The following is a 27944-nucleotide window of genomic DNA, read 5'->3' as shown; positions in this document are numbered from 1 at the left end:
TAAGAATTTGTTCTTAACTGACTTGCCTAGTTAAATAAAGGTTACAATATATGTTGTTATCTACAGAGAGTTAAGCTGAGGAATGACAGCTATGCACTGTCAGAGATCTGGTGTCTCTGACACAGGTAAACCATAGGTGTATGATGTAAACATGATTCATCAAGGTCCAGAAGAGACTTTAAAGGCCAGTAAACCTTGGAAGATGGGGTCACTCACAGTCTGGTAACTACCATTAAACCTGGAGGGATGGAGTCACAGCCTGGTAACTACCATTAAACCTGGAGGGATGGAGTCACAGCCTGGTAACTAGTAAACCTGGAGGGATGGAGTCACAGCCTGGTAACTAGTAAACCTGGAGAGATGGAGTCACAGCCTGGTAACTAGTAAACCTGGAGGGATGGAGTCACAGCCTGGTAACTAGTAAACCTGGAGGGATGGAGTCACAGCCTGGTAACTAGTAAACCTGGAGGGATGGAGTCACAGCCTGGTAACTAGTAAACCTGGAGGGATGGAGTCACAGCCTGGTAACTAGTAAACCTGGAGGGATGGAGTCACAGCCTGGTAACTAGTAAACCTGGAGGGATGGAGTCACAGCCTGGTAACTAGTAAACCTGGAGGGTTGGAGTCACAGCCTGGTAACTAGTAAACCTGGAGGGATGGAGTCACAGCCTGGTAACTAGTAAACCTGGAGGGATGGAGTCACAGCCTAGTAACTAGTAAACCTGGAGGGATGGAGTCACAGCCTGGTAACTAGTCAACCTGGAGGGATGGAGTCACAGCCTGGTAACTAGTAAACCTGGAGGGATGGAGTCACAGCCTGGTAACTAGTAAACCTGGAGAGATGGAGTCACTGCCTGGTAACTAGTAAACCTGGAGGGATGGAGTCACAGCCTGGTAACTAGTAAACCTGGAGGGATGGAGTCACAGCCTGGTAACTAGTAAACCTGGAGGGATGGAGTCACAGCCTGGTAACTAGTAAACCTGGAGGGATAGAGTCACAGCCTGGTAACTAGTAAACCTGGAGGGTTGGAGTCACAGCCTGGTAACTAGTAAACCTGGAGGGGTGGAGTCACAGCCTGGTAACTAGTAAACCTGGAGGGATAGAGTCACACCCTGGTAACTAGTAAACCTGGAGGGTTGGAGTCACAGCCTGGTAACTAGTAAACCTGGAGGGTTGGAGTCACAGCCTGGTAACTAGTAAACCTGGAGAGATGGAGTCACTGCCTGGTAACTAGTAAACCTGGAGGGATGGAGTCACAGCCTGGTAATTAGTCAATCTGGAGGGATGGAGTCACAGCCTGGTAACTAGTAAACCTGGAGGGATTGAGTCACAGCCTGGTAACTAGTAAACCTGGAGGGATGGAGTCACAGCCTGGTAACTAGTAAACCTGGAGGGATGGAGTCACAGCCTGGTAACTAGTAAACCTGGAGGGATGGAGTCACAGTCTGGTAACTAGTAAACCTGGAGGGATGGAGTCACAGCCTGGTAACTAGTAAATCTGGAGGGATGGAGTCACAGCCTGATAACTAGTAAACCTGAAGGGTTGGAGTCACAGCCTGGTAACTAGTAAACCTGGAGAGATGGAGTCACTGCCTGGTAACTAGTAAACCTGGAGGGATGGAGTCACAGCCTGGTAACTAGTAAACCTGGAGGGTTGGAGTCACAGCCTGGTAACTAGTAAACCTGGAGAGATGGAGTCACAGCCTGGTAATTAGTAAATCTGGAGGGATGGAGTCACAGCCTGGTAACTAGTAAACCTGGAGGGATGGAGTCACAGCCTGGTAACTAGTAAACCTGGAGGGATGGAGTCACAGCCTGGTAACTAGTAAACCTGGAGGGATGGAGTCACAGCCTGGTAACTAGTAAACCTGGAGGGATGGAGTCACAGTCTGGTAACTAGTAAACCTGTAGGGATGGAGTCACAGCCTGGTAACTAGTAAACCTGGAGGGATGGAGTCACAGCCTGGTAACTAGTAAACCTGGAGGGTTGGAGTCACAGCCTGGTAACTAGTAAACCTGGAGGGATGGAGTCACAGCCTGGTAACTAGTAAACCTGGAGGGATGGAGTCACAGCCTAGTAACTAGTAAACCTGGAGGGATGGAGTCACAGCCTGGTAACTAGTAAACCTGGAGGGATGGAGTCACAGCCTGGTAACTAGTAAACCTGGAGGGATGGAGTCACAATCTGGTAACTAGTAAACCTGGAGGGATGGAGTCACAGCCTGGTAACTAGTAAACCTGGAGGGATGGAGTCACAGTCTGGTAACTAGTAAACCTGGAGGGATGGAGTCACAGCCTGGTAACTAGTAAATCTGGAGGGATGGAGTCAGAGCCTGATAACTAGTAAACCTGAAGGGTTGGAGTCACAGCCTGGTAACTAGTAAACCTGGAGAGAAGGAGTCACTGCCTGGTAACTAGTAAACCTGGAGGGAATGAGTCACAGCCTGGTAACTAGTAAACCTGGAGGGTTGGAGTCACATCCTGGTAACTAGTAAACCTGGAGAGATGGAGTCACAGCCTGGTAATTAGTAAATCTGGAGGGATGGAGTCACAGCCTGGTAACTAGTAAACCTGGAGGGATGGAGTCACAGCCTGGTAACTAGTAAACCTGGAGGGATGGAGTCACAGCCTGGTAACTAGTAAACCTGGAGGGATGGAGTCACAGCCTGGTAACTAGTAAACCTGGAGGGATGGAGTCACAGTCTGGTAACTAGTAAACCTGGAGGGATGGAGTCACAGCCTGGTAACTAGTAAACCTGGAGGGATGGAGTCACAGCCTGGTAACTAGTAAACCTGGAGGGTTGGAGTCACAGCCTGGTAACTAGTAAACCTGGAGGGATGGAGTCACAGCCTGGTAACTAGTAAACCTGGAGGGATGGAGTCACAGCCTAGTAACTAGTAAACCTGGAGGGATGGAGTCACAGCCTGGTAACTAGTAAACCTGGAGGGATGGAGTCACAGCCTGGTAACTAGTAAACCTGGAGGGATGGAGTCACAATCTGGTAACTAGTAAACCTGGAGAGATGGAGTCACTGCCTGGTAACTAGTAAACCTGGAGGGATGGAGTCACAGCCTGGTAACTAGTAAACCTGGAGGGATGGAGTCACAGCCTGGTAACTAGTAAACCTGGAGGGATGGAGTCACAGCCTGGTAACTAGTAAACCTGGAGGGATAGAGTCACAGCCTGGTAACTAGTAAACCTGGAGGGTTGGAGTCACAGCCTGGTAACTAGTAAACCTGGAGGGGTGGAGTCACAGCCTGGTAACTAGTAAACCTGGAGAGATGGAGTCACACCCTGGTAACTAGTAAACCTGGAGGGTTGGAGTCACAGCCTGGTAACTAGTAAACCTGGAGGGTTGGAGTCACAGCCTGGTAACTAGTAAACCTGGAGGGTTGGAGTCACAGCCTGGTAACTAGTAAACATGGAGGGATGAGTCACAGCCTGGTAACTAGTAAACCTGGAGGGATGGAGTCACAGCCTGGTAACTAGTAAACCTGGAGGGATTGAGTCACAGCCTGGTAACTAGTAAACCTGGAGGGATGGAGTCACAGCCTGGTAACTAGTAAACCTGGAGGGATGGAGTCACAGCCTGGTAACTAGTAAACCTGGAGGGATGGAGTCACAGTCTGGTAACTAGTAAACCTGGAGGGATGGAGTCACAGCCTGGTAACTAGTAAACCTGGAGAGATGGAGTCACTGCCTGGTAACTAGTAAACCTGGAGGGATGGAGTCACAGCCTGGTAACTAGTAAACCTGGAGGGTTGGAGTCACAGCCTGGTAACTAGTAAACATGGAGGGATGAGTCACAGCCTGGTAACTAGTAAACCTGGAGAGATGGAGTCACTGCCTGGTAACTAGTAAACCTGGAGGGATGGAGTCACAGCCTGGTATCTAGTAAACCTGGAGGGTTGGAGTCACAGCCTGGTAACTAGTAAACCTGGAGAGATGGAGTCACAGCCTGGTAATTAGTAAATCTGGAGGGATGGAGTCACAGCCTGGTAACTAGTAAACCTGGAGGGATGGAGTCACAGCCTGGTAACTAGTAAACCTGGAGGGATGGAGTCACAGCCTGGTAACTAGTAAACCTGGAGGGATGGAGTCACAGCCTGGTAACTAGTAAACCTGGAGGGATGGAGTCACAGTCTGGTAACTAGTAAACCTGGAGGGATGGAGTCACAGCCTGGTAACTAGTAAACCTGGAAGGATGGATTCACAGCCTGGTAACTAGTAAACCTGGAGGGTTGGAGTCACAGCCTGGTAACTAGTAAACCTGGAGGGATGGAGTCACAGCCTGGTAACTAGTAAACCTGGAGGGATGGAGTCACAGCCTAGTAACTAGTAAACCTGGAGGGATGGAGTCACAGCCTGGTAACTAGTAAACCTGGAGGGATGGAGTCACAGCCTGGTAACTAGTAAACCTGGAGGGATGGAGTCACAATCTGGTAACTAGTAAACCTGGAGAGATGGAGTCACTGCCTGGTAACTAGTAAACCTGGAGGGATGGAGTCACAGCCTGGTAACTAGTAAACCTGGAGGGATGGAGTCACAGCCTGGTAACTAGTAAACCTGGAGGGATGGAGTCACAGCCTGGTAACTAGTAAACCTGGAGGGATAGAGTCACAGCCTGGTAACTAGTAAACCTGGAGGGTTGGAGTCACAGCCTGGTAACTAGTAAACCTGGAGGGGTGGAGTCACAGCCTGGTAACTAGTAAACCTGGAGGGATAGAGTCACACCCTGGTAACTAGTAAACCTGGAGGGTTGGAGTCACAGCCTGGTAACTAGTAAACCTGGAGGGTTGGAGTCACAGCCTGGTAACTAGTAAACCTGGAGGGTTGGAGTCACAGCCTGGTAACTAGTAAACATGGAGGGATGAGTCACAGCCTGGTAACTAGTAAACCTGGAGGGATGGAGTCACAGCCTGGTAACTAGTAAACCTGGAGGGATTGAGTCACAGCCTGGTAACTAGTAAACCTGGAGGGTTGGAGTCACAGCCTGGTAACTAGTAAACATGGAGGGATGAGTCACAGCCTGGTAACTAGTAAACCTGGAGGGATGGAGTCACAGCCTGGTAACTAGTAAACCTGGAGGGATTGAGTCACAGCCTGGTAACTAGTAAACCTGGAGGGATGGAGTCACAGCCTGGTAACTAGTAAACCTGGAGGGATGGAGTCACAGCCTGGTAACTAGTAAACCTGGAGGGATGGAGTCACAGTCTGGTAACTAGTAAACCTGGAGGGATGGAGTCACAGCCTGGTAACTAGTAAACCTGGAGAGATGGAGTCACTGCCTGGTAACTAGTAAACCTGGAGGGTTGGAGTCACAGCCTGGTAACTAGTAAACCTGGAGGGTTGGAGTCACAGCCTGGTAACTAGTAAACATGGAGGGATGAGTCACAGCCTGGTAACTAGTAAACCTGGAGAGATGGAGTCACTGCCTGGTAACTAGTAAACCTGGAGGGATGGAGTCACAGCCTGGTAACTAGTAAACCTGGAGGGTTGGAGTCACAGCCTGGTAACTAGTAAACCTGGAGAGATGGAGTCACAGCCTGGTAATTAGTAAATCTGGAGGGATGGAGTCACAGCCTGGTAACTAGTAAACCTGGAGGGATGGAGTCACAGCCTGGTAACTAGTAAACCTGGAGGGATGGAGTCACAGCCTGGTAACTAGTAAACCTGGAGGGATGGAGTCACAGCCTGGTAACTAGTAAACCTGGAGGGATGGAGTCACAGTCTGGTAACTAGTAAACCTGGAGGGATGGAGTCACAGCCTGGTAACTAGTAAACCTGGAAGGATGGAGTCACAGCCTGGTAACTAGTAAACCTGGAGGGTTGGAGTCACAGCCTGGTAACTAGTAAACCTGGAGGGATGGAGTCACAGCCTGGTAACTAGTAAACCTGGAGGGATGGAGTCACAGCCTAGTAACTAGTAAACCTGGAGGGATGGAGTCACAGCCTGGTAACTAGTAAACCTGGAGGGATGGAGTCACAGCCTGGTAACTAGTAAACCTGGAGGGATGGAGTCACAATCTGGTAACTAGTAAACCTGGAGAGATGGAGTCACTGCCTGGTAACTAGTAAACCTGGAGGGATGGAGTCACAGCCTGGTAACTAGTAAACCTGGAGGGATGGAGTCACAGCCTGGTAACTAGTAAACCTGGAGGGATGGAGTCACAGCCTGGTAACTAGTAAACCTGGAGGGATAGAGTCACAGCCTGGTAACTAGTAAACCTGGAGGGTTGGAGTCACAGCCTGGTAACTAGTAAACCTGGAGGGGTGGAGTCACAGCCTGGTAACTAGTAAACCTGGAGGGATAGAGTCACACCCTGGTAACTAGTAAACCTGGAGGGTTGGAGTCACAGCCTGGTAACTAGTAAACCTGGAGGGTTGGAGTCACAGCCTGGTAACTAGTAAACCTGGAGGGTTGGAGTCACAGCCTGGTAACTAGTAAACATGGAGGGATGAGTCACAGCCTGGTAACTAGTAAACCTGGAGGGATGGAGTCACAGCCTGGTAACTAGTAAACCTGGAGGGATTGAGTCACAGCCTGGTAACTAGTAAACCTGGAGGGTTGGAGTCACAGCCTGGTAACTAGTAAACATGGAGGGATGAGTCACAGCCTGGTAACTAGTAAACCTGGAGGGATGGAGTCACAGCCTGGTAACTAGTAAACCTGGAGGGATTGAGTCACAGCCTGGTAACTAGTAAACCTGGAGGGATGGAGTCACAGCCTGGTAACTAGTAAACCTGGAGGGATGGAGTCACAGCCTGGTAACTAGTAAACCTGGAGGGTTGGAGTCACAGCCTGGTAACTAGTAAACATGGAGGGATGAGTCACAGCCTGGTAACTAGTAAACCTGGAGGGATGGAGTCATAGCCTGGTAATTAGTCAATCTGGAGGGATGGAGTCACAGCCTGGTAACTAGTAAACCTGGAGGGGTGGGGTCACAGTCTGGTAACTAGTAAATCTGGAGGGATGGAGTCACAGCCTGGTAACTAGTAAACCTGGAGGGTTGGAGTCACAGCCTGGTAACTAGTAAACATGGAGGGATGAGTCACAGAGTGGTAACTAGTAAACCTGGAGGGATGGAGTCATAGCCTGGTAACTAGTAAACCTGGAGGGATGGAGTCACAGCCTGGTAACTAGTAAACCTGGAGGGATGGAGTCACAGCCTGGTAACTAGTAAACCTGGAGGGATAGAGTCACAGCCTGGTAACTAGTAAACCTGGAGGGTTGGAGTCACAGCCTGGTAACTAGTAAACCTGGAGGGGTGGAGTCACAGCCTGGTAACTAGTAAACCTGGAGGGATAGAGTCACACCCTGGTAACTAGTAAACCTGGAGGGTTGGAGTCACAGCCTGGTAACTAGTAAACCTGGAGGGTTGGAGTCACAGCCTGGTAACTAGTAAACCTGGAGGGTTGGAGTCACAGCCTGGTAACTAGTAAACATGGAGGGATGAGTCACAGCCTGGTAACTAGTATACCTGGAGGGATGGAGTCACAGCCTGGTAACTAGTAAACCTGGAGGGATTGAGTCACAGCCTGGTAACTAGTACACCTGGAGGGATGGAGTCACAGCCTGGTAACTAGTAAACCTGGAGGGATGGAGTCACAGCCTGGTAACTAGTAAACCTGGAGGGATGGAGTCACAGTCTGGTAACTAGTAAACCTGGAGGGATGGAGTCACAGCCTGGTAACTAGTAAACCTGGAGAGATGGAGTCACTGCCTGGTAACTAGTAAACCTGGAGGAATGGAGTCACAGCCTGGTAACTAGTAAACCTGGAGGGTTGGAGTCACAGCCTGGTAACTAGTAAACATGGAGGGATGAGTCACAGCCTGGTAACTAGTAAACCTGGAGGGATGGAGTCATAGCCTGGTAATTAGTCAATCTGGAGGGATGGAGTCACAGCCTGGTAACTAGTAAACCTGGAGGGGTGGGGTCACAGTCTGGTAACTAGTAAATCTGGAGGGATGGAGTCACAGCCTGGTAACTAGTAAACCTGGAGGGTTGGAGTCACAGCCTGGTAACTAGTAAACCTGGAGAGATGGAGTCACTGCCTGGTAACTAGTAAACCTGGAGGGATGGAGTCACAGCCTGGTAACTAGTAAACCTGGAGGGTTGGAGTCACAGCCTGGTAACTAGTAAACCTGGAGAGATGGAGTCACAGCCTGGTAATTAGTAAATCTGGAGGGATGGAGTCACAGCCTGGTAACTAGTAAACCTGGAGGGATGGAGTCACAGCCTGGTAACTAGTAAACCTGGAGGGATGGAGTCACAGCCTGGTAACTAGTAAACCTGGAGGGATGGAGTCACAGCCTGGTAACTAGTAAACCTGGAGGGATGGAGTCACAGTCTGGTAACTAGTAAACCTGGAGGGATGGAGTCACAGCCTGGTAACTAGTAAACCTGGAGAGATGGAGTCACTGCCTGGTAACTAGTAAACCTGGAGGGATGGAGTCACAGCCTGGTAACTAGTAAACCTGGAGGGTTGGAGTCACAGCCTGGTAACTAGTAAACATGGAGGGATGAGTCACAGCCTGGTAACTAGTAAACCTGGAGGGATGGAGTCATAGCCTGGTAATTAGTCAATCTGTAGGGATGGAGTCACAGCCTGGTAACTAGTAAACCTGGAGGGATGGAGTCACAGCCTGGTAACTAGTAAACCTGGAGGGATGAAGTCACAGCCTGGTAACTAGTAAACCTGGAGGGATGGAGTCACAGCCTGGTAACTAGTAAACCTGGAGGGATGGAGTCACAGCCTGGTAACTAGTAAACCTGGAGAGATGGAGTCACAGCCTGGTAACTAGTAAACCTGGAGGGATGGAATCACAGCCTGGTAACTAGTAAACCTGGAGGGATGGAATCACAGCCTGGTAACTAGTAAACCTGGAGGGATGGAGTCACAGCCTTGTAACTAGTAAACCTGGAGGGATGGAGTCACAGCCTGGTAACTAGTAAACCTGGAGAGATGGAATCACAGCCTGGTAACTAGTAAACCTGGAGGGTTGGAGTCACAGCCTGGTAACTAGTAAACCTGGAGGGATGGAGTCACAGCCTGGTAACTAGTAAACCTGGAGGGATGGAGTCACAGCCTGGTAACTAGTAAACCTGGAGGGATGGAGTCACAGCCTGGTAACTAGTAAACCTGGAGGGATGGAGTCACAGCCTGGTAACTAGTAACCCTGGAGGGATGGAGTCACAGCCTGGTAACTAGTAAACCTGGAGGGATGGAGTCACAGCCTGGTAACTAGTAAACCTGGAGGGATGGAGTCACAGCCTGGTAACTAGTAAACCTGGAGGGATGGAGTCACAGCCTGGTAACTACCAAGATCCGAGAGACGGTTGGGAGAAAAACACCACAGAGCTGCTGCAGTATGGTTCCCTATTCCTTATAATGCATTACTTTTGATCAGAGCTGCGGAGTGCACTATAGACATTATAGGGGAGAATGAAGCTGAATAAAGCTGTAGATACTGTTGGTTAAGGTTAGACTAAGTTCACTGTTACTGTAATAGACACGATGATGCCTGTGTAGGTGCTCTGACAAAACAGGACTGGAGGGAAAGCAAAGGCTGTTTAAGGATGTCTGCATTCCTGCAATGCCTGCTGGGTTTTGTGTTTTAAAATGCTGTGGAAAATGCTAGATTTTCAATGTACTCCCACAAACTCATTCCAATAGAGTAATATTTTAGAATGCAAAAACAACAAACAGTGGGGAGCAGGCTATTGAAAGTGTTTGTATAGCAAAGCACTGTGTTTGTATTGAGTCTAAGTGGAATTAAATAATGGAAGACATCTGGGGCCTTTTTGTATCAAGCATCTCAGAGTAAAGGAAAGGGGATACCTAGTAGGCTGTACAACTTGGGTTGGGTCTTCCACATTTAACCCAAGAACTGCTCATAGATCAGCACTCCTACTCGAAGACCCTTGATACATATGGCTCCTGGCCAGGAGGCAGGAAATACACAGCCTGGGAGAGTCACATCTCCTCATTGAGAGAACAGGATGGATTATATTCATATACAATAGATTCATGTATATTAATATACTGTATCTAATGGTGTTAAACTACAGTTAGTACACAGTGCCTATCCCTGACATAAACTTTCAAACACATCTCTACTGAACCATTCAACAAAGACATGAATATTACATAAATATGTGAGGAATATAGGTGGGACTATCTTTACAGTTGTGTCTCTAAAATACTGTAATGTCTGTAATGACTGTCAACAAACAGTAGCCTACCTCTGTGCTGCTGGTCTCAGTCTCTGCCTCGTAGCCGCTGTGGTTCTGGTTTTTGGAGGAAAAAGAGGAGGAGAGGTGGGAGCTGGCTGTAGTGTTGGTTGTAGAGCTGACTGGTGCCTCAGCCTGGGGATTCAGAGAACTTCTCTTCTTAACTACTTTGTCTCTGTTGCTGCTCCGTCTCCTCCGACTGACCAGGAACTCCCTGCTCTGAAGCAGCTCTGGGAATATGTCGTCATCATCCCCATCTTCCTCAACATCACCTTCATCATCCTCCTCTGAAGAAGACTCCCTGCAGTCGGAGCTGTCATTGATGAAGACACTGTGGTCGGTGCTAGAGTGACAGGTGGAAGAACTACAGGTGTAGTCTGAGAAGGTGATGGAGCTAGGTTTGTGTTTGATGATGCGGGGGTGATCGCAGAGGCCTAGCCCCGCCAAGGGGGCCTCAGAGAGGGCCAGGGGGAGGGAGGGAGGTCTGAAGGGATCCATGTTGTTGTCCACACTGACCACTAGAGAAGGGATGGAGCTAAAAGTCTCTGATTGGACCACGGAGATAGTGACATGGCTGACCTCTGCCTCTGATTGGACCAGAAGGGTACGGATAGGTCCTAGAGGGAAGGGCACATGGTTGTCTTCTGTGTGTTCCAGATCAGTAGGGACATGTCCGTTCTCCACAGGCCCCTCTGAGTGGTCCTCAGGCTGGCTGTCTGTTTCTGTCCATTTGGGTGACTCCCCCTCTAGCTCCATGTCGCTCTCTGTCTGTCTGGGCGAGGTATGCCCCAGCTCCATGTCCTCTAGCTGATCAGAGAAGTTAGCATCCAGGGAATGCCCTGATTCTACAGGTCTGTCACTGTCCTCAACCTCCAGGTTTCCCTCTATCGTAGGAGCAAGAACATCCACATCTCCCTCTATCCTAGGAGAAGGAACATTGGAGGCAAGGCAGGGGTCCTCAGCTGGAGAAGTGCTGTGTAAATCCAATCCATTGTTATTGGCATCACCTGGCTCACTGAGGAGACCCGTGGGACAGACGATCTGGAGAGGGTCTAGAGGGTCAGGAGGGGAGACATCAGAACCAGACTCTACTGGCCCTCCTGTATCTCCAGTACTAACAGCTAGTTTTTCCTCTGTCCCAGGAGGTCCAGTCCTGTTATAGTCACTACCAGCCACCCTATCCTGCTGGGGTGTGTTCTGGTGGTCTAGTTCCAGTTTTGACAGCTCCAGGCTTAGAGGTCCAGCCAAACAAACATCCTCACTGCTCTCTGTGGAGCTGTCGTCATCGTGAGAAGACTCTGAAGCACATTCTGAGGAGGACTGGTGTGTCTGTGTCTCTGGTTGTGTCTGTTGCTGTTCTTGTGTCTGTACCTGTGTCTGTGCCAGTGGCTGTGTCTGGGGTGAGAAGGTCCTACCAGATGATGCTGACATGACCAGAGACTGTCGCTCCTCCAGAGTAACCATCAGAACTGTGTCCATGTTGTCTCTACAGTCTGTTACAGTCTGTTACGGTGTGTTACTAGGGAACAGGTAGTCTGGTGGTGTGACTGGTGGTCAGGTAGATCCAGAGGGACTGCTGTCTGATGTAAGAGCTATATGGATTTGCCATGTTCCTCTCAGACCACCTCAGCACCTGGATCAGCAACATCAGCTTTCAAACAGATCAAACAGCAGATCACCTGAAACAAGATACAGCATTAAAAACTAAGAAGATACAGTATTAAACAAAGAGAGAAGATAACGTTACAACATTAAACAAACAGAGAAGATACAGCAATGCAGAGAAGATACAGAGAAGATACTGCATTAGAAAAGATACTGCATTACAAAAGATGTTGCATTAGAGAAGATACAAAGAAGATATGGCATTAGAGAAGATACAAAGAAAAATACTGCATTAAACAAACAGACAAGAAAACGCATTAGTTCCAAGCCATAAACATCTCACAATGACATTGCTCAAAGACTGCCTGCTGTCCTCGGGTTCAGATCCATCACACACATCCATCTCAACTAAAAGAATAGTAATAACTTTACCTTTAAGCACAGATATACCAAGATAGTATATTGTAAGTGTGTTTCTTCTTTCCCCTTCTGACTCTTCTACTAGCAGTGAGCTAACTACAGCTGGAGTGAAGCCAGAGAGTCCAGCGGAGCTAATATCCAGGCTGTGTCCCAAATGTCACCCTATTTCCTATATATTGCGCCACTTTTGACCAGGGTCCATAGGGCTCTGGTCAAAAGTTGTGCACTATGTAGGGAATAGGGTGCGATGTGGGACATAGACCCCAGAGAGGAGCTGCTAGCTGTGAATCTGAACATCTGGCTGCAGTCGCAAAGTTCAAGTCTGGATCTGTTTCAAACACTACAGCAGTGATATCTCTGCACACAGGAATCTAGCTATTCTGCCCAGCAGCTGATGTACACACACACACACACACACACACACACACACACACACACACACACACACACACACACACACACACACACACACACACACACACACACACACACACACACACACACACACACACACACACATTCCATAAGCACTCCACTCTGTTCAGGGTACAAAGGGAGGCTTTTCTCAGACTGCTCTTTCCAAACAAGCTGACAACAAAGTTACATCAGTAACTGCATTCCCTACATTTCACAGATAGATACACTAACCACAACTGTGAGGTCTTGGTACAGCTTAAACACAGTCATGAATGCCTTTGCAACTGTCCTTAAATTCCCTGGAAAATAACTTTGCCTTCTGTATGTATGGAGAGCTTGAAGTATATTGATTAGTATGGTTGATCTGTATGAATGATTATTGATTAGTATGGTTGATCTGTATTGTGTAATGGATGATTATGTATTAGTATGGTTGATCTGTATGGTGTAATGGATGATTATTGATTAGTATGGTTGATCTGTATGGTATAATGGATGATTATTGATTAGTATGGTTGATCTGTATGGTGTAATGGATGATTATTGATTAGTATGATTGATCTGTATGGTGTAATGGATGATTATTGATTAGTATGATTGATCTGTATGGTGTAATGGATGATTATTTATTAGTATGGTTGATCTAAACCCAATATAATCCGGCCTCAAACCATACAGCCTCATACAAATAGGATGACACACACACACACAATCACAATAATACACAGTATATTCACATGGAGGGAGAGGAACACAGTGACACCAACACACAGTATATTCACATGGAGGGAGAGGAACACAGTGACACCAACACACAGTATATTCACATGGAGGGAGAGGAACACAGTGACACCAACACACAGTATATTCACATGGAGGGAGAGGAACACAGTGACACCAACACATGTGTGCAGGGATTTTTTCTGCAATTGAAATCCTTGGGCGGGTCGCCTAACGTTGTGTCTTTCAGGTCACCCAAACAGTGCTTAACATTTTTTACTAATTTTGGGGATTAAAAAGCAGTTCAACAACTAAAAACAGATATAGAGTATGTAGAAAAGATAATGGACCTGTATATCTTTAAATCATTTAATCTTTGAGAACTAACAATCACCAAAATAAAAGCTAGACAGTCAGGGAGAATTGAAAATTCCCAAAACAATGAATTTAGTGGTATTGATGTTGTTATTATGTTTGAGCAAAATAACACAGCATTAGCCATGGCAAATTGCATAGAATGACAGGAAATAAGCTTTAAAACTGCAAACATTTCTCTCAGCTCCATGGAGACATTTATAGAATAGCAGGAAATTGGCTTAAAAATTTAAAAACGTCTCTACACTGGCAAGATGGGGGGCCTCTAAAATGTTCTCTAAAATTCAGCTGTGGTGACAGGCAGACTGCGTTCCTGCCAAGACCCCTACCACACCCCTGCCACGTCCAGGTTACCGAGATTTACCAGGATTTACCTCCGAAACCCATTCCCTGTTTCTGTGATAAATAACTGCGAGAAACCAGTAAATTATAGTAAATTATTTCTATGAACAACGTGATGTGGAATGGAACTGTTAAATGATATGCAATGTCTAAATCTATCTTGGCTATGGCCTTCTGCTCTACTATCTGCATGATCAATAATCAACGCTCAGGACGTGTGTGTCACGTTCCTGACCTGTTTTCCTTTTTTCTTGTATTTATTTAGTTGGTCAGGGCGTGAGTTGGGTGGGTTGGTCTATGTGTGTTTTTCTATGTTGGGGTTTTTGTGTTCGGCCTGGTATGATTCTCAGTCAGAGGCAGCTGTAGATCGTTTGTCCCTGATTGAGAATCATACTAAGGCAGCCAGGGTTTCACGTGTGTTTTGTGGGTGGTTGTATCGCGTGTCTGCATTCGTGCCACACGGGACTGTTTGTTGATTGTTTCATGGTGTTCTTTTGTTTCGTGTTCAGTTTCGATTTAATAAATAATCATGGACACTAATCACTCCGCATATTGGTCTGATCCTTCTCGCCTCTCCTCATCGTCCGAGGAGGAGGATTACGACGATCGTTACAGTGTGTGTATTTGTAGCCTACCGTAATTACTTCCACAAAAAAATTGCCATTTATTCAAAGCGCACACAGTCTTTATGCTGAAACTGTACACGCGACCTTGAAATGCACGGTATGAGCTTTATGCTCCTTTCCAATAAATGCAGAGGGTCTTATTCTGGTGACATGATGATCGATGCTTGATTGCCATTTTGACAAATAGTGGTTAAAATGCGATGGAAATATAGTGCATTCACAAAGTATTCAGACCCCTTCACTTTTTCCACATTTTGTTACTGTTACGAGTCCCGCCGAGGATGGTGCCTCTTCCCGTTCGGGCGGCGCTCGGCGGTCGTCGTCTCCGGTCTACTAGCTGCCACCGATCCCCTTTTCTGTTTTCCTTTTAGTTTGTCTAATTTGTTTCACCTGTTGTGTGTTTAGATTAGGGGCTATTTAAACCCAGTTTGCCCGCTCCCTTTTGTGCGGGCTTGTTTTTCTGTTTCGTGTTTGTGGTGTGTATTTTGTGGATTTTGTTATTCAATTGACTTTGGACATTTCTCTTTACGCGCCCAGTGTTTAGTGTGGCGTCACCGGTTTGTAGGTGATTACGTTAAGGAAATAAAATTCCACTTTTTGAAAGAGATTCCTGCTCTCTGCACCTGACTCTTGTTTCCACCACTGGAATTGTTACAGAAGCCCGCACCTGAATAATGGAGTCAGCAGAAGCAGCAACCACCCCTCTCCCATCGATGGAGGAGCGTGTCCATCATCACACCGCCGTTCTCCATCGGATAGGGACGGCAATGGACATGATGATGGAGAGGATGGAACGATGGGAGAGGAATGGTATCCCGACTACAACCCCAGCTCCTTCCCAGACGGCGCAACCTTCCCCATCAACGTCAGCATCAGGTTCGGGTGCATTGCGTCTTGCGCTCCCAAGGGAGTACGATGGAGCGGTGGCTGGGTGCCAGGGGTTTTTGCTCCAGTTGGAGCTCTACTTGGCCACTGTTCGTCCGACTCCCTCTGGAGAGGAGAGTGTTAGCCTCCTCATCTCCTGTCTGACGGGTAGAGCCCTGGAATGGGCTAATGCGGTCTGGAACGGCCCAGACTCGGTTCGAGACAACTACCCAGAGTTCACTCGCCGCTTTCGGGCCGTATTTGACCACCCTCAGGAGGGCCGAGCGGTGGGTGAGAGACTGTTCCACCTCAGACAGGAGACGAGGAGTGCGCAAGACTTCGCTTTGGAGTTCCGGACCTTGGCTGCTGGCGCGGGGTGGAATGACAGGGCCCTGATGGACCATTATCGATGTAGCCTTCGGGAGGACGTCCGTCGGGAGCTAGCTTGTCGAGACACTACGCTCTCTCTCGATGAGTTAATTGACATGTCTATACGACTGGACAACCTGCTAGCTGCCCGCGGGCGTTCAGAGGGGGTCCTGTCCGTTCCACCTCCCAGTCCTCCCGCTTCAACCCCGATGGAGTTGGGAGGGGCTGCATCTAGGGGGGCCAGAGGAGGTGGCTTCTCTTGCACCTATTGTGGCAGGAGAGGACACACTTCAGACCGCTGTTGGAGGAGCGCCTCTGGGAGTGGAGATGGCAGGCGGAATACTCCTCGATCACCCCAGTTGAGTAGGCACAAGACTCACCCAGAGCTTCCTGTCGGTCACATGTTTTTGATTATTTTTTTCCCTGCGTTTTTCCCTTCTCTCCAGCATAAGGCGCTCGTAGACTCAGGCGCAGCTGGGAGTTTTATGGATCGCGGTCTAGCCCGTAAGTTGGGTATTCCGTTGGTGCAGATAGACCCTCCTTTCCCTGTGCACTCCTTAGATAGCCGACCACTAGGGTCAGGGCTGATCAGGGAGGCCACGATTCCGCTGGACATGGTAACACAGGGGGATCATAGGGAGCAGATTAGTTTCTACCTTATTGATTCACCTGGGTTTCCAGTGGTGTTGGGGGTTCCTTGGCTAGCCATTCACAATCCCCTCATTTCCTGGAGACAGGGAGCTCTTCAGGGGTGGTCAGAGGAGTGTTCAGGTAGGTGTGTGGGAGTTTCCATCGGTGCCACCTCGGTGGAGAGTCCAGACCAGGTTTCCAAAGTGCGCATTCCCCCAGAATATGCCGATTTGGCTATCGCTTTTAGTAAAAAGAAAGTGACTAAATTACCACCTCATCGACGGTGGGATTGTGTGATAAACCTCCAGGTGAACGCTGCACTTCCCAGGAGTCATGTGTACCCCTTGTCACAGGAGGAGACGTTGGCTATGGAGACATATGTCACGGAAGCTCTGAGACAGGGGTTCATTCGGCCCTCCATGTCACCCGTCTCCTCGAGTTTCTTTTTTGTGAGAAAGAAGGAGGGAGGTCTGCGTCCGTGCATTGATTATCGAGGTCTAAATTCAATCACAGTGGGATTTAGTTATCCGCTACCTCTCATCGCTACGGCGGTGGAATCATTCCACGGAGCACGTTTTTTCACAAAACTGGATCTTAGGAGCGCGTATAATTTGGTGCGTATTCGGGAGGGAGACGAGTGGAAAACAGCGTTTAGTACCACATCAGGCCACTATGAGTACCTCGTCATGCCGTATGGGTTAAAGAATGCTCCAGCCGTTTTCCAATCCTTTGTAGATGAGATTCTCAGGGACATGCACGGGCAGGGTGTGGTAGTGTATATTGATGACATCCTGATCTATTCTGCTACACGCGCCGCGCATGTTTCCCTGGTGCGCAGGGTTCTTGGGAGGCTGCTGGAGCATGACCTATACGTCAAGGCTGAGAAATGTGTGTTTTCCAAACAAGCCGTTTCCTTCCTGGGTTATCGCATTTCCACCTCAGGGGTGGTTATGGAGAGTGATCGCGTTAACGCTGTGCGTAATTGGCCGACTCCAACCACGGTAAAGGAGGTGCAGCGGTTTTTAGGGTTTGCCAATTACTACCGGAGGTTTATCCGGGGTTTTGGCCAAGTGGCGGCCCCCATTACCTCACTGCTAAAGGGAGGGCCGGTGCGTCTACAGTGGTCGGCCGAGGCTGAGAGAGCTTTTAACCAGTTGAAGGCACGTTTCACTGAGGCTCCCGTGTTGGCGCATCCGGACCCTTCATTAGCGTTCATAGTGGAGGTGGATGCGTCCGAGGCTGGTGTTGGAGCCGTGCTATCACAGCGCTCGGGCACGCCACCGAAGCTCCGTCCCTGTGCTTTCTTTTCTAAGAAGTTGGGTCCGGCGGAGCGGAACTATGATGTGGGGGACAGGGAGTTACTAGCTATGGTAAAAGCCCTGAAGGTGTGGAGACACTGGCTTGAGGGGGCTAAGTACCCTTTTCTCATCTGGACTGACCATCGCAATCTGGAGTATATCCGAGAGGCGAGGAGATTGAATCCGCGTCAGGCGAGGTGGGCCATGTTTTTTACTCGTTTTAGATTTACGATCTCTTACCGACCAGGTTCCCTCAACACAAAGGCCGACGCGCTGTCTCGTCTCTATGACACGGATGACCGGCCCATCGATCCGACTCCCATCCTTCCCGCCTCATGTCTGGTGGCTCCGGTGGTATGGGAGGTGGACGCGGACATCGAGCGGGCGTTGAGGGTAGAACCTGCGCCGTCCCAGTGTCCGACTGGCCGTAGGTACGTACCGCTTGGTGTTCGTGATCGATTGATTCGGTGGGCTCACTCAATACCTGCTTCGGGTCATCCGGGGGTGGAGAGGACAGTGCGTAGTCTTAGAGGGAAATACTGGTGGCCCACCTTGGCTAAGGACGTGAGACTCTATGTCTCCTCCTGCTCGGTATGCGCTCAGAGTAAGGCTCCTAGGCACCTACCAAGGGGGAAGTTACAACCCCTTCCGGTTCCACAACGGCCATGGTCTCATCTATCAGTAGATTTGTTGACGGATCTTCCTCCGTCTCAGGGGAACACTACCATTTTGGTCGTTGTGGATCGGTTCTCTAAGTCCTGTCGTCTCCTCCCATTGCCTGGTCTCCCTACGGCCCTACAGACTGCGGAGGCTCTATTTACCCACGTCTTCCGGCATTATGGGGTGCCGGAGGATATCGTATCTGATCGAGGTCCCCAGTTCACGTCCCGGGTATGGAGGGCGTTTATGGAGCGTCTGGGGGTCTCGGTCAGCCTCACCTCTGGGTATCACCCCGAAAGTAATGGGCAGGTGGAGAGAGTGAACCAGGAGGTGGGTAGGTTTCTGAGGTCGTATTGCCAGGACCGGCCAGGAGAATGGGCGAGGTACGTCCCGTGGGCGGAGTTGGCCCAGAACTCACTCCGCCACTCATCTACGAACATGTCGCCCTTCGAGTGTGTACTGGGGTACCAGCCGGTCCTGGCTCCGTGGCACCAGAGCCAGACTGAGGCTCCTGCGGTGGAGGAATGGGTACAGCGCTCTAGAGAGACCTGGCGAGCGGTCCAGGACTCTCTCAAGCAGGCCAGTGAACGGCAGAAGAGGAGCACTGACCGCCACCGCAGTGAGGCCCCTGTGTTTGCACCAGGGGACAGGGTCTGGCTCTCGGCCCGAAACCTGCCCCTCCGCCTGCCCTGCCGGAAGCTGGGGCCGCAGTGTGTGGGGCCATGTAAAGTCCTGAGGAGGATAAACGAGGTGTGTTATAGGTTACAACTTCCCTCTTACTATCGTATTAACCCCTCGTTTCATGTGTCTCTCCTCAGGCCGGTGGTAGCTGGTCCCCTGCAGGAAGGTGAGGTACCGGAGGTCCCTCCTCCCCCTCTCGACATCGAGGGGTCCCCGGCGTATAGGATCAGAGCCATTCTGGACTCAAGACGCCGGGTGAGGGGCCTGCAGTACCTCGTGGACTGGGAGGGGGACGGTCCGGAGGAGAGATGCTGGGTACCGGTGGGGGACATCTTGGATCCGTCCCTGTTGAGGGACTTTCACCGCCTCCATCCGGAGCGCCCTGCCCCTCGCCCTCCGGGTCGTCCTCGAGGCCGGAGTCGGCGCGCTGCGGGAGCCGCGCGTCGGGAGGGGGGTACTGTTACGAGTCCCGCCGAGGATGGTGCCTCTTCCCGTTCGGGCGGCGCTCGGCGGTCGTCGTCTCCGGTCTACTAGCTGCCACCGATCCCCTTTTCTGTTTTCCTTTTAGTTTGTCTAATTTGTTTCACCTGTTGTGTGTTTAGATTAGGGGTTATTTAAACCCAGTTTGCCCGCTCCCTTTTGTGCGGGCTTGTTTTTCTGTTTCGTGTTTGTGGTGTGTATTTTGTGGATTTTGTTATTCAATTGACTTTGGACATTTCTCTTTACGCGCCCAGTGTTTAGTGTGGCGTCACCGGTTTGTAGGTGATTACGTTAAGGAAATAAAATTCCACTTTTTGAAAGAGATTCCTGCTCTCTGCACCTGACTCTTGTTTCCACCACTGGAATTGTTACAGTTACGTTATGCAGGGGTCGGGAACCTATGGCTCCCTTGCCAGGTGTGGCTCTTTTGATGATTGCATCTGGCTCGCAGATAAAAAAAAAAAAAAAAAAATACGATTTTTTTCCCCTTTTTTTCTCCCCCTTTCTCCCCAATTTTCGTGGTATCCAATCGCTAGGAATTACTATCTTGTCTCATCGCTACAACTCCCGTATGGGCTCGGGAGAGACGAAGGTCGAAAGCCATGCGTCCTCCGAAGCACAACCCAACCAAGCCGCACTGCTTCTCAACACAGCGCGCCTCCAACCCGGAAGCCAGCCGCACCAATGTGTCGGAGGAAACACCGTGCACCCGCCCCCCTCGGTTAGCGCGCACTGCGCCCGGCCCGCCACAGGAGTCGCTGGAGCGCGATGAGACAAGGATATCCCTACCGGCCAAACCCTCCCTAACCCGGACAACGCTAAGCCAATTGTGCATCGCCCCACGGACCTCCCGGTCGCGGCCGGCTGCGACAGAGCCTGGGCGCGAACCCAGAGACTCTGGTGGCGCAGCTAGCACTGCGTTGCAGTGCTCTAGACCACTGCGCCACCCGGGAGGCCTATTCTCACTTGTTTTAATCCATCCATCGATTTTTCACTGCTCATGTCCTGTTCAGGGCTGAAGGAGCAATTGTCCATTATTTTAATTAAATGATACTGGCCTACGTTGGCCGTTGCTAGGTAAAACAGGTAAACGACTCCTTTTGAATCAGTCTGCTCGGTCATTAGCTCAAAGCTAACCCTTCGACGAAGAAGATGGCGAAAAGAAAAAAAGATGACGAGAATCGTACATTTCAGGACGAATGGACCGCAGAATTCGCCTTTGTGGAGAGAGCAGGTTCTGCGGTGTGTCTAATTTGCAATGACAAAATTACATCGATGAAACGGTCAAATGTAAATCGGCACTTCGACAAATTCAGAGGCTTATTATACTGACATTTAGTTGAATTCACTTTTAAAATATATTATATGGCTCTCACTGAAATAAATTTCCAAATTATTTGCTTTCATGGCTCTCTTAGTCAAAAAGGTTCCCAACCCCTGCGTTATAGCCTTATTCTAAAATGGATTTACTCAGTACTTTCTTTAAGCACCTTTGGCAGCACTTACAGCCTTGAATGTTCTTGGGTATAATGCTGCAAGCTTGGCACACCTGTATTTGGAGAATTTCTCCCAATATTCTCTGCAGATCCTCTGAAGCTCTGTTAGGTTGGATGGGGAGCGTTGCTGCACAGCTATTTTAAGGTCTCTCCAGAGATGTTAGATCGGGTTCAAGTCCGGGTTCTGGCTGAAGCCATTCCTGCATTGTCTTGGCTGTGTGCTTAGGGTTGTTGTTCTGTTGGAAGGTGAACCTTTGCCCCAGTCTGAGGTCCTGAACCCTTCTGGAGCAGGTTTTCATCAAGGATCTCTCTGTACTTTGCTCCGTTCATCTTTCCCTTGATCCTGACTATTCTCCCAGTCCCTGCTGCTGACAAACATCCACACAGCACGATGGCGCCACAACTATGCTTCATCGTAGGGATGGTGCCGGTTTTCCTCCAGACGTGACGCTTGGCATTCAGGCCAAAGGGTTCAACTTGGTTTTATCAGACCAGGGAATCTTGTTTCTCATGGTCTGAGAGTCCTGTAGGTGCCTTTTGCTGAGGAGTGGCTTCCGTCTGGCCACTCTACCATAAAGACCTGATTGGTGGTGCTGCAGAGTTGGTTGTCCTTCTGGAAGGTTCTCCCATCTCCATGGAGGAACTCTGGAGCTCTGGCATAGTGACCATCGGGTTCTTGGTCATCTCCCTGACCAAGGCCATTCTCCTCCAATTGCTCAGTTTGGCCGGGCGGCCAGCTCTGGGAAGTGTCTTGGTGGTTCCAAACCTCTTCCATTTAAGAATGATGGAGGCCACTGTGTTCTTGGGGACCTTCAATGCTGCAGAAGTTGTTTGGTACACTTCCCCAGATCTGTGCCTCGACACAATCCTGTCTCGGAGCTCTATGGACAATTCCTTTGAATTCATGGCTTGGTTTTTGCTCTGACACGCATTGTCAACTGTGGGACCTTATACAGACAACAACAAAAAATACAAAAAAAAATTACCTTATATAGACAGGTGTGTGCCTTTCCAAATCATGTCCAATCACAGGTGGTCTCCAATTAAGTTGTAGAAACATCTCAAGGATGATCAATGGAAACAGGATGTACCTGAACTAAATTTTGAGGCTCATAGAAAAGGGTCTGAATGATTATATAAATAAGGTATTTCAGTTTTTTATGTTTAATACATTTGCAAAAATTTCAAAAAAACGGTTTTTGCTTCGTCATGAGAAATTGTGTGTACATTGATAGGGAAAAAAATATATTTCATTTATTTTTTAATAAGGCTGTAACTTGTAACTTAAAAGTGAAGGGGTCTTTTATGTTAAACATGAAAATTGAACATGAAAATGTTAAGCTGCAATATGGAACCTTTTGGCTGACCCGACAAAATTCACATAGAAATGAAAGCAAGTCTAAGAAGCGGTAGATCTGTTCTATGTGTTATATTGTAAGGACTGGGTGTCGGAGTGCGAAGTCAGGCGCAGGAAGACAGAGGATACAATGATCACGTTCATTTAATGAACCACTGACAAACAACGGCCACCCCACTTGACACTGGGTGCTCCCAATAAACTGCCCCAGACACGGAGAACGAAAACAGTTCAGAAAATGCACACTAACACAAACACGTAACGATCAGACTAACAAATACCAAGCTTACAATAAAACAATCCCGCACAAAGAAACGGGCGGGCCGGCTGACAGATAAAGCCCAACTAATTACGAACAAACACAAAACAGGTGTAACCAATGAACACATAAGGAGGGGGAGGAAAAAGATCAGTGGCAGCTAATAGGCCGGTGACGACGACCGCCGAGCGCCACCCGAACGGGAAGGAGAGCCTGCCTCGGTCGGAGTTGTGACATATATTTCTATGCTTCCCGCTTTAAGTTTAATTTTTTTATCTGTTACTTTCTGTTTTGTATACCAGCTTCAAACACCTGAAAATACAATATGTTTGGTTATAGAAAATATATTTCATAGCAGTTTGGATGGTACAATGATTCTCTACACTATACTTGCTTGTTTTGTCACATAAACTGAAATAAGTACTGAATCAAAGTGCAGGGGTATGCGGTAATTGAGGTAGATATGTACAGTACATATAGGTAGGGGTAAAGTGACTAGGCAACAGTTAGGTAATAAGCAGTAGCAGCAGCGTATGTCATGAGTCAAAAGTGTTAGTGGAAAAGGGCTCAATGCAGATTGTCCGGGTAGCTATTTCGTTAACTATTTAGCAGTCTTATTGCATCGGTAAAGCTTGCTGTGCGGTAGCAGAGAGATCAGTCTATGACTTGGGTGGCTGGAGTCTTTGACAATTTTTAGGGCCTTCCTCTGACACCTCCTGGTATAGAGGTCCTGGATGGCAAGGAGCTCGGCCCCAGTAATGTACTAGGCCATACCCACTCTCCTCTGTAGGGCCTTGTGGCTGGATGCCAAGCAGTTGCCATACCAAGCGATGATGCAGCCAGTCAAGATGCTCTCAATGGTGCAGCTGTATGTCTCCTGAGGGGGAAGAGGTGTTGTTGTCCCTTCTTCATGACTGTGTTGGTGAGTGTGGACCATGTTAATTCCTTAGTGATGTGGACACCGAGGAACTTGAAGCTCTCGAACAGCTCCACAGGCCCGGGCATGCCTCCTATGTGGAAGGGGGCATGCTCGGCCCTCCTGTTAACTGTAATTCATGATCAGCTCCTTTGTCTTGCTGACGTTGAGGCAAAGGTTGTTGTCCTGGCATCACCCTACCAGTTCACTGACCTCCTCCCTATAAGCTGTCTCATCGTCGTCGGTGATCAAGCCTACCACCGTTGTGTTGTCAACAAACGTATTAATGATGATGTTGGAGTCGTGCACGGCCATGACGATGTGTTGTTGCCTACCCTCACTACCTGGGGGTGGCCTGTCAGGAAGTGCAGGATCCAGTTGCAGAGGGAGGTGTCATGATAATAGAAAATAATAATCTCAGGAGCTTGACTTCTTTATTTAATTTCATTATATAGTCCAATTTTGTGTAGCCTGAGGTCTCACGATTCATTTATTTTATTCTGTGACAAACATTTTAAAACAAGACCTTGACCATTGACTAGAAATCGCTAGAAATAGTATAGATTTTTAGGCTAACGAATGATAATGAATGCAATAAGAAAATGTTAGCTTTTATGTTAAATATATTCTACGTTAGAAAGGAACATAATGCACGGCCGGAATAGATTCGTGGGCAATGATCAACCTGTTTGATTAGCGGAGAATCAGATATGTTCTCTCTAACAAAATCACCACAATAAGATAAGCGGGTTATCATAAACAGCCAAAACTTTCCCAAATTCCCCCGATAGCCAGCTGCAAGGGGAGAGAAAATGACCAAGATGCATATTTCAATCAAAGGTAGGCTAAAATGAATGTAGACTAGTTATAACTATACTAATTATATATAATATAATAACTATATAACTATATATAATAACTATTTAACTAACTACAGTATATATAATATTTTACCAGTCAGCCAACAATGCTTCATAGGCCTACATTAAAGCTAGGCTACATCAACAAAATAGTGTGGTGACTGAGAGAACTTTGAGTTATAAAATCCAGAAATCGTTAGATTCATGTGTAGTCTACATTTAGCCATGTATGGTATAATCATGTCTTAGCACTTCCGATTTGAACGGGAATACCGGGAAGCCCAGTAATTTCTTGCAATTTTCTCGGGAAGAAGAATCTGTCGATTCTCGAGGAAATATTCAACCCTAGTCTCTACATGTTTTTATTCTGTGAAATAGATCCCACAACTGAGGAACTCAATCTATTGTTTCATTGTATCTGAACTATTTTCCTGGATTTAAGAAACCTACAACATTTTACCTCTACAGCTCATACTAACCCATGGTGAGGACACCAGGACTAACAAATCAGACAGACCTGGAAGTCAGAGAGGAAAACAGACTCAAAGGGCATGAACTGTCGATATTATTACGCATATTAATTGTTAATTATGGAAATTAACATACGCACGATTTTGGAATATATATCGTTTTTAATAGCTATATATAAAGCAAATTGAGGTGAGAGCATTGGAAATGATTTTACCGGTTGATCTACTTCTGTTCTGTGGGTGGCACCATGTGCTCTTTTCAAAGGATGGGTCCTGGCCTTTTGGGGGGCCTAGGGATCCAGGGGGGTGGGGGTGGCCTGCCGGTCACTGGAATGACAACCCAACTTGGGATGGGGAGGGGCTTTAGCGGGTGGAATAGTGGAGAACTGGAATGACAACCCAACTTGGGAGGGGGAGGGGCTTTAGCGGGTGGAATAGTGGAGAACAATTGGAGGGTTACTGTAACACCCTGATCTGTTTCACCTGTCTTTGTGCTTGTCTCCACCCCTCTCCAGGTGTTGCCAATCTTCCCCATTATCCCCAGTGTATTTATACCCGTGGTCTCTGTTTATCTGTTGCCAGTTCGTTTTGTTTCGTGAAACCTAGCAGCGTTTTTCCCCTTGCTCCTGTCTGTTTTAGTTTTCCCGGTTTGGACCATTCTGCATACCCTGAGCCTGCCTGCCGTTCTGTACCTTGTGCACCCTATCTGCATTACTGACCTCTGCCTGCCCTTGACCTGTCGTTTTGCCTGCCCCTGTACTAGTAATAAACTTTTGTATAGCCAGTTATAATTGTAATGGCATAGCAGATAATAAGAAAAGACAAACAATATTTACCGGGCTTAAAGAGAAGGAATATAATATCTATTGTTTACAGGAAACTTATTCAACAATTTTAGATGAAGTTGTGTGGAAAAATGACTGGGGAGCGAAATATATTTCTCCCATAGGCAAAGAAACTCAAAAGGGGTGATGATATTAATTAACAGTAATTTTGATCCGAATGCGCAAATTGTCCTAACAGATACGCAAAGTAGATGGATGATTTTAAATATGTTATTGGACCATAAACAGATATGTCTCATTAACCTTTACGGACCAAATAATGATGATCCACATTTCTTTGTAAATATTTATTATAAATTATCCACCCTACAAGCAATACAAGACTCTATTATTATGGTGGGAGATTATAATACTGTTTAAAATACCTCAATGGACCGTAAAGGAAATCACACTACAAACTATCACCCTCAAATGTCATGGATGTATTGAAACTAGTGGATATATGGAGGCTTAAATATCCTGACTATAGTGAGATATACATGGCAGAGGCTCAATCAACTAGTCGTCTTGACTACTTTCTTATGTCATTCTCGTTGGCACCAAAAGTTTAAAAAGTGTTGATAGGGGACAGAATGTGGTCGGACCATCAGATAATTAGCATATACATTACTCTTACTGAATTTCCACGTTGGAGAGGATATTGGAAATTTAATCAAAGCCTATTGGATGATAACTTGTTTTTATCTAGGACAGAGGAATTTATAAGTGAATTCTTCCGACATAACATAGGTACAACAGATCCCCTTATTGTATGGGACACTTTTAAATGTGCCTTTAGAGGCCATGAAATGCAGTACTCAGCTCTAAAACAAATGCAATTTAGGTCAAAAGAGTCCATATTAACAAAGGAAATAGAAGGTCTAACAGAACAGATGGATAGCAATAAAAACTGTACCAGATTAAATTAGAGGAAATACAAAAAGAAATGGAGGAACTCATTCAAGAAAGATCAAGTGTAATATATTATAAAAGTAAAGCAAACTGTATGGAATATTGGGAAAAATTCACAATTTAAAAAAATCTTCAACATAGAAATACTACCAAAAAGAATTTACTGAAACTTGTTACAAATGACAGAGTCACCCATGATTCATCAAATTATATTTTGAAAGAGGAAGCAAAGTACTTTAAGCATATGTTTTAATTTCAGTCTCCTGCATCTTCTCTAACTGAAGCTCATTGTATGGATTTTTTTTCTATTAATAATGTAAAATGAACATCTGTGAAGAAAGACTCTTGTGAAGGCGAAATTACAGAGGAGGAACTTCTTGATGCATTTAAAGACTTTAAGTCTGTGAAAACTCCAAGGGCTGGATGGCATATCAGTTGAGGTATACCAAACGTTTTTGGGGTATACTCAGAGGACCATTATTAGCATGTTTTAACCACTCCTATATAAATGGTAGATTATCAGAAACTCAACAAGGTCTGATTTTGTTATTACTAAAACAGGATACAAGTGGTAAATATAAAGATCCAGTCCATTAATTAAAAAAATTGGAGGCCCCTTACACTTCAGTGTGTGATGAAAAAATTAAACAAAAAAAATGTATAGCACATAGAATTAAAAAGGTATTGTCGGATATTATTCATTCTAATCAGACAGGTTTTTCACATGAACGATACATTGGAGATAATATAAGACAAGTACTGAAAACAATAGAACACTATGAAAAACTGGGAAACCAGGCCTGCTATTCATAGCTGACTTTGAAAAGGCTTTTGATAAAGTGCGACGAGTTTATATATAAATGCCTGGAACATTTCAATTTTGGAGAATATTTTATTAAATGGGTTAAAGTCATGTATAGTAACCCTAGGTGTAAAATAATAAATAATGGCTACATCTCAGAAAGTTCTAAATTGTCAAGAGGTGTAAAACAAGGTTGTCCACTATCAGCATATCTATTTATTATGGCCATCGAAATGTTAGCTATTTAAATCAGATCCAACAATAATATCAAGGGGTCCCAGAAAAAAAGCAAAGTACCTTGTGAAGATGCTGGAGGAAACAGGT

At 47.2% G+C, this 27944-nt stretch overlaps 1 protein-coding gene across 3 annotated transcripts in view; it reads right to left on the bottom strand.

Annotated features, from left to right (window-relative positions):
- The window catches only part of LOC129822252 (stAR-related lipid transfer protein 13-like), a 140464-nt gene that overhangs the window by 74439 nt on the left and 38081 nt on the right, over positions 1-27944 (bottom strand). For 2 of the 3 annotated variants that reach the window (XM_055880371.1, XM_055880373.1), the window contains exon 2: positions 10250-11916. In XM_055880371.1, the coding sequence (XP_055736346.1) occupies positions 10250-11716 (1467 nt within the window). In that variant the 5' untranslated portion in view covers positions 11717-11916. Of the gene's footprint in view, positions 1-10249; positions 11917-12274; positions 12419-27944 lie in introns of those variants that run through there. The other variant, XM_055880372.1, reaches the window with a different exon arrangement.

Source organism: Salvelinus fontinalis, chromosome 24, assembly GCF_029448725.1.
Source record: "Salvelinus fontinalis isolate EN_2023a chromosome 24, ASM2944872v1, whole genome shotgun sequence".
NCBI classification, from domain to species: domain Eukaryota; kingdom Metazoa; phylum Chordata; class Actinopteri; order Salmoniformes; family Salmonidae; genus Salvelinus; species Salvelinus fontinalis.
Note: the sequence above shows the minus strand (reverse complement) of the source record. Positions and strands in the feature narration are given on the sequence as shown.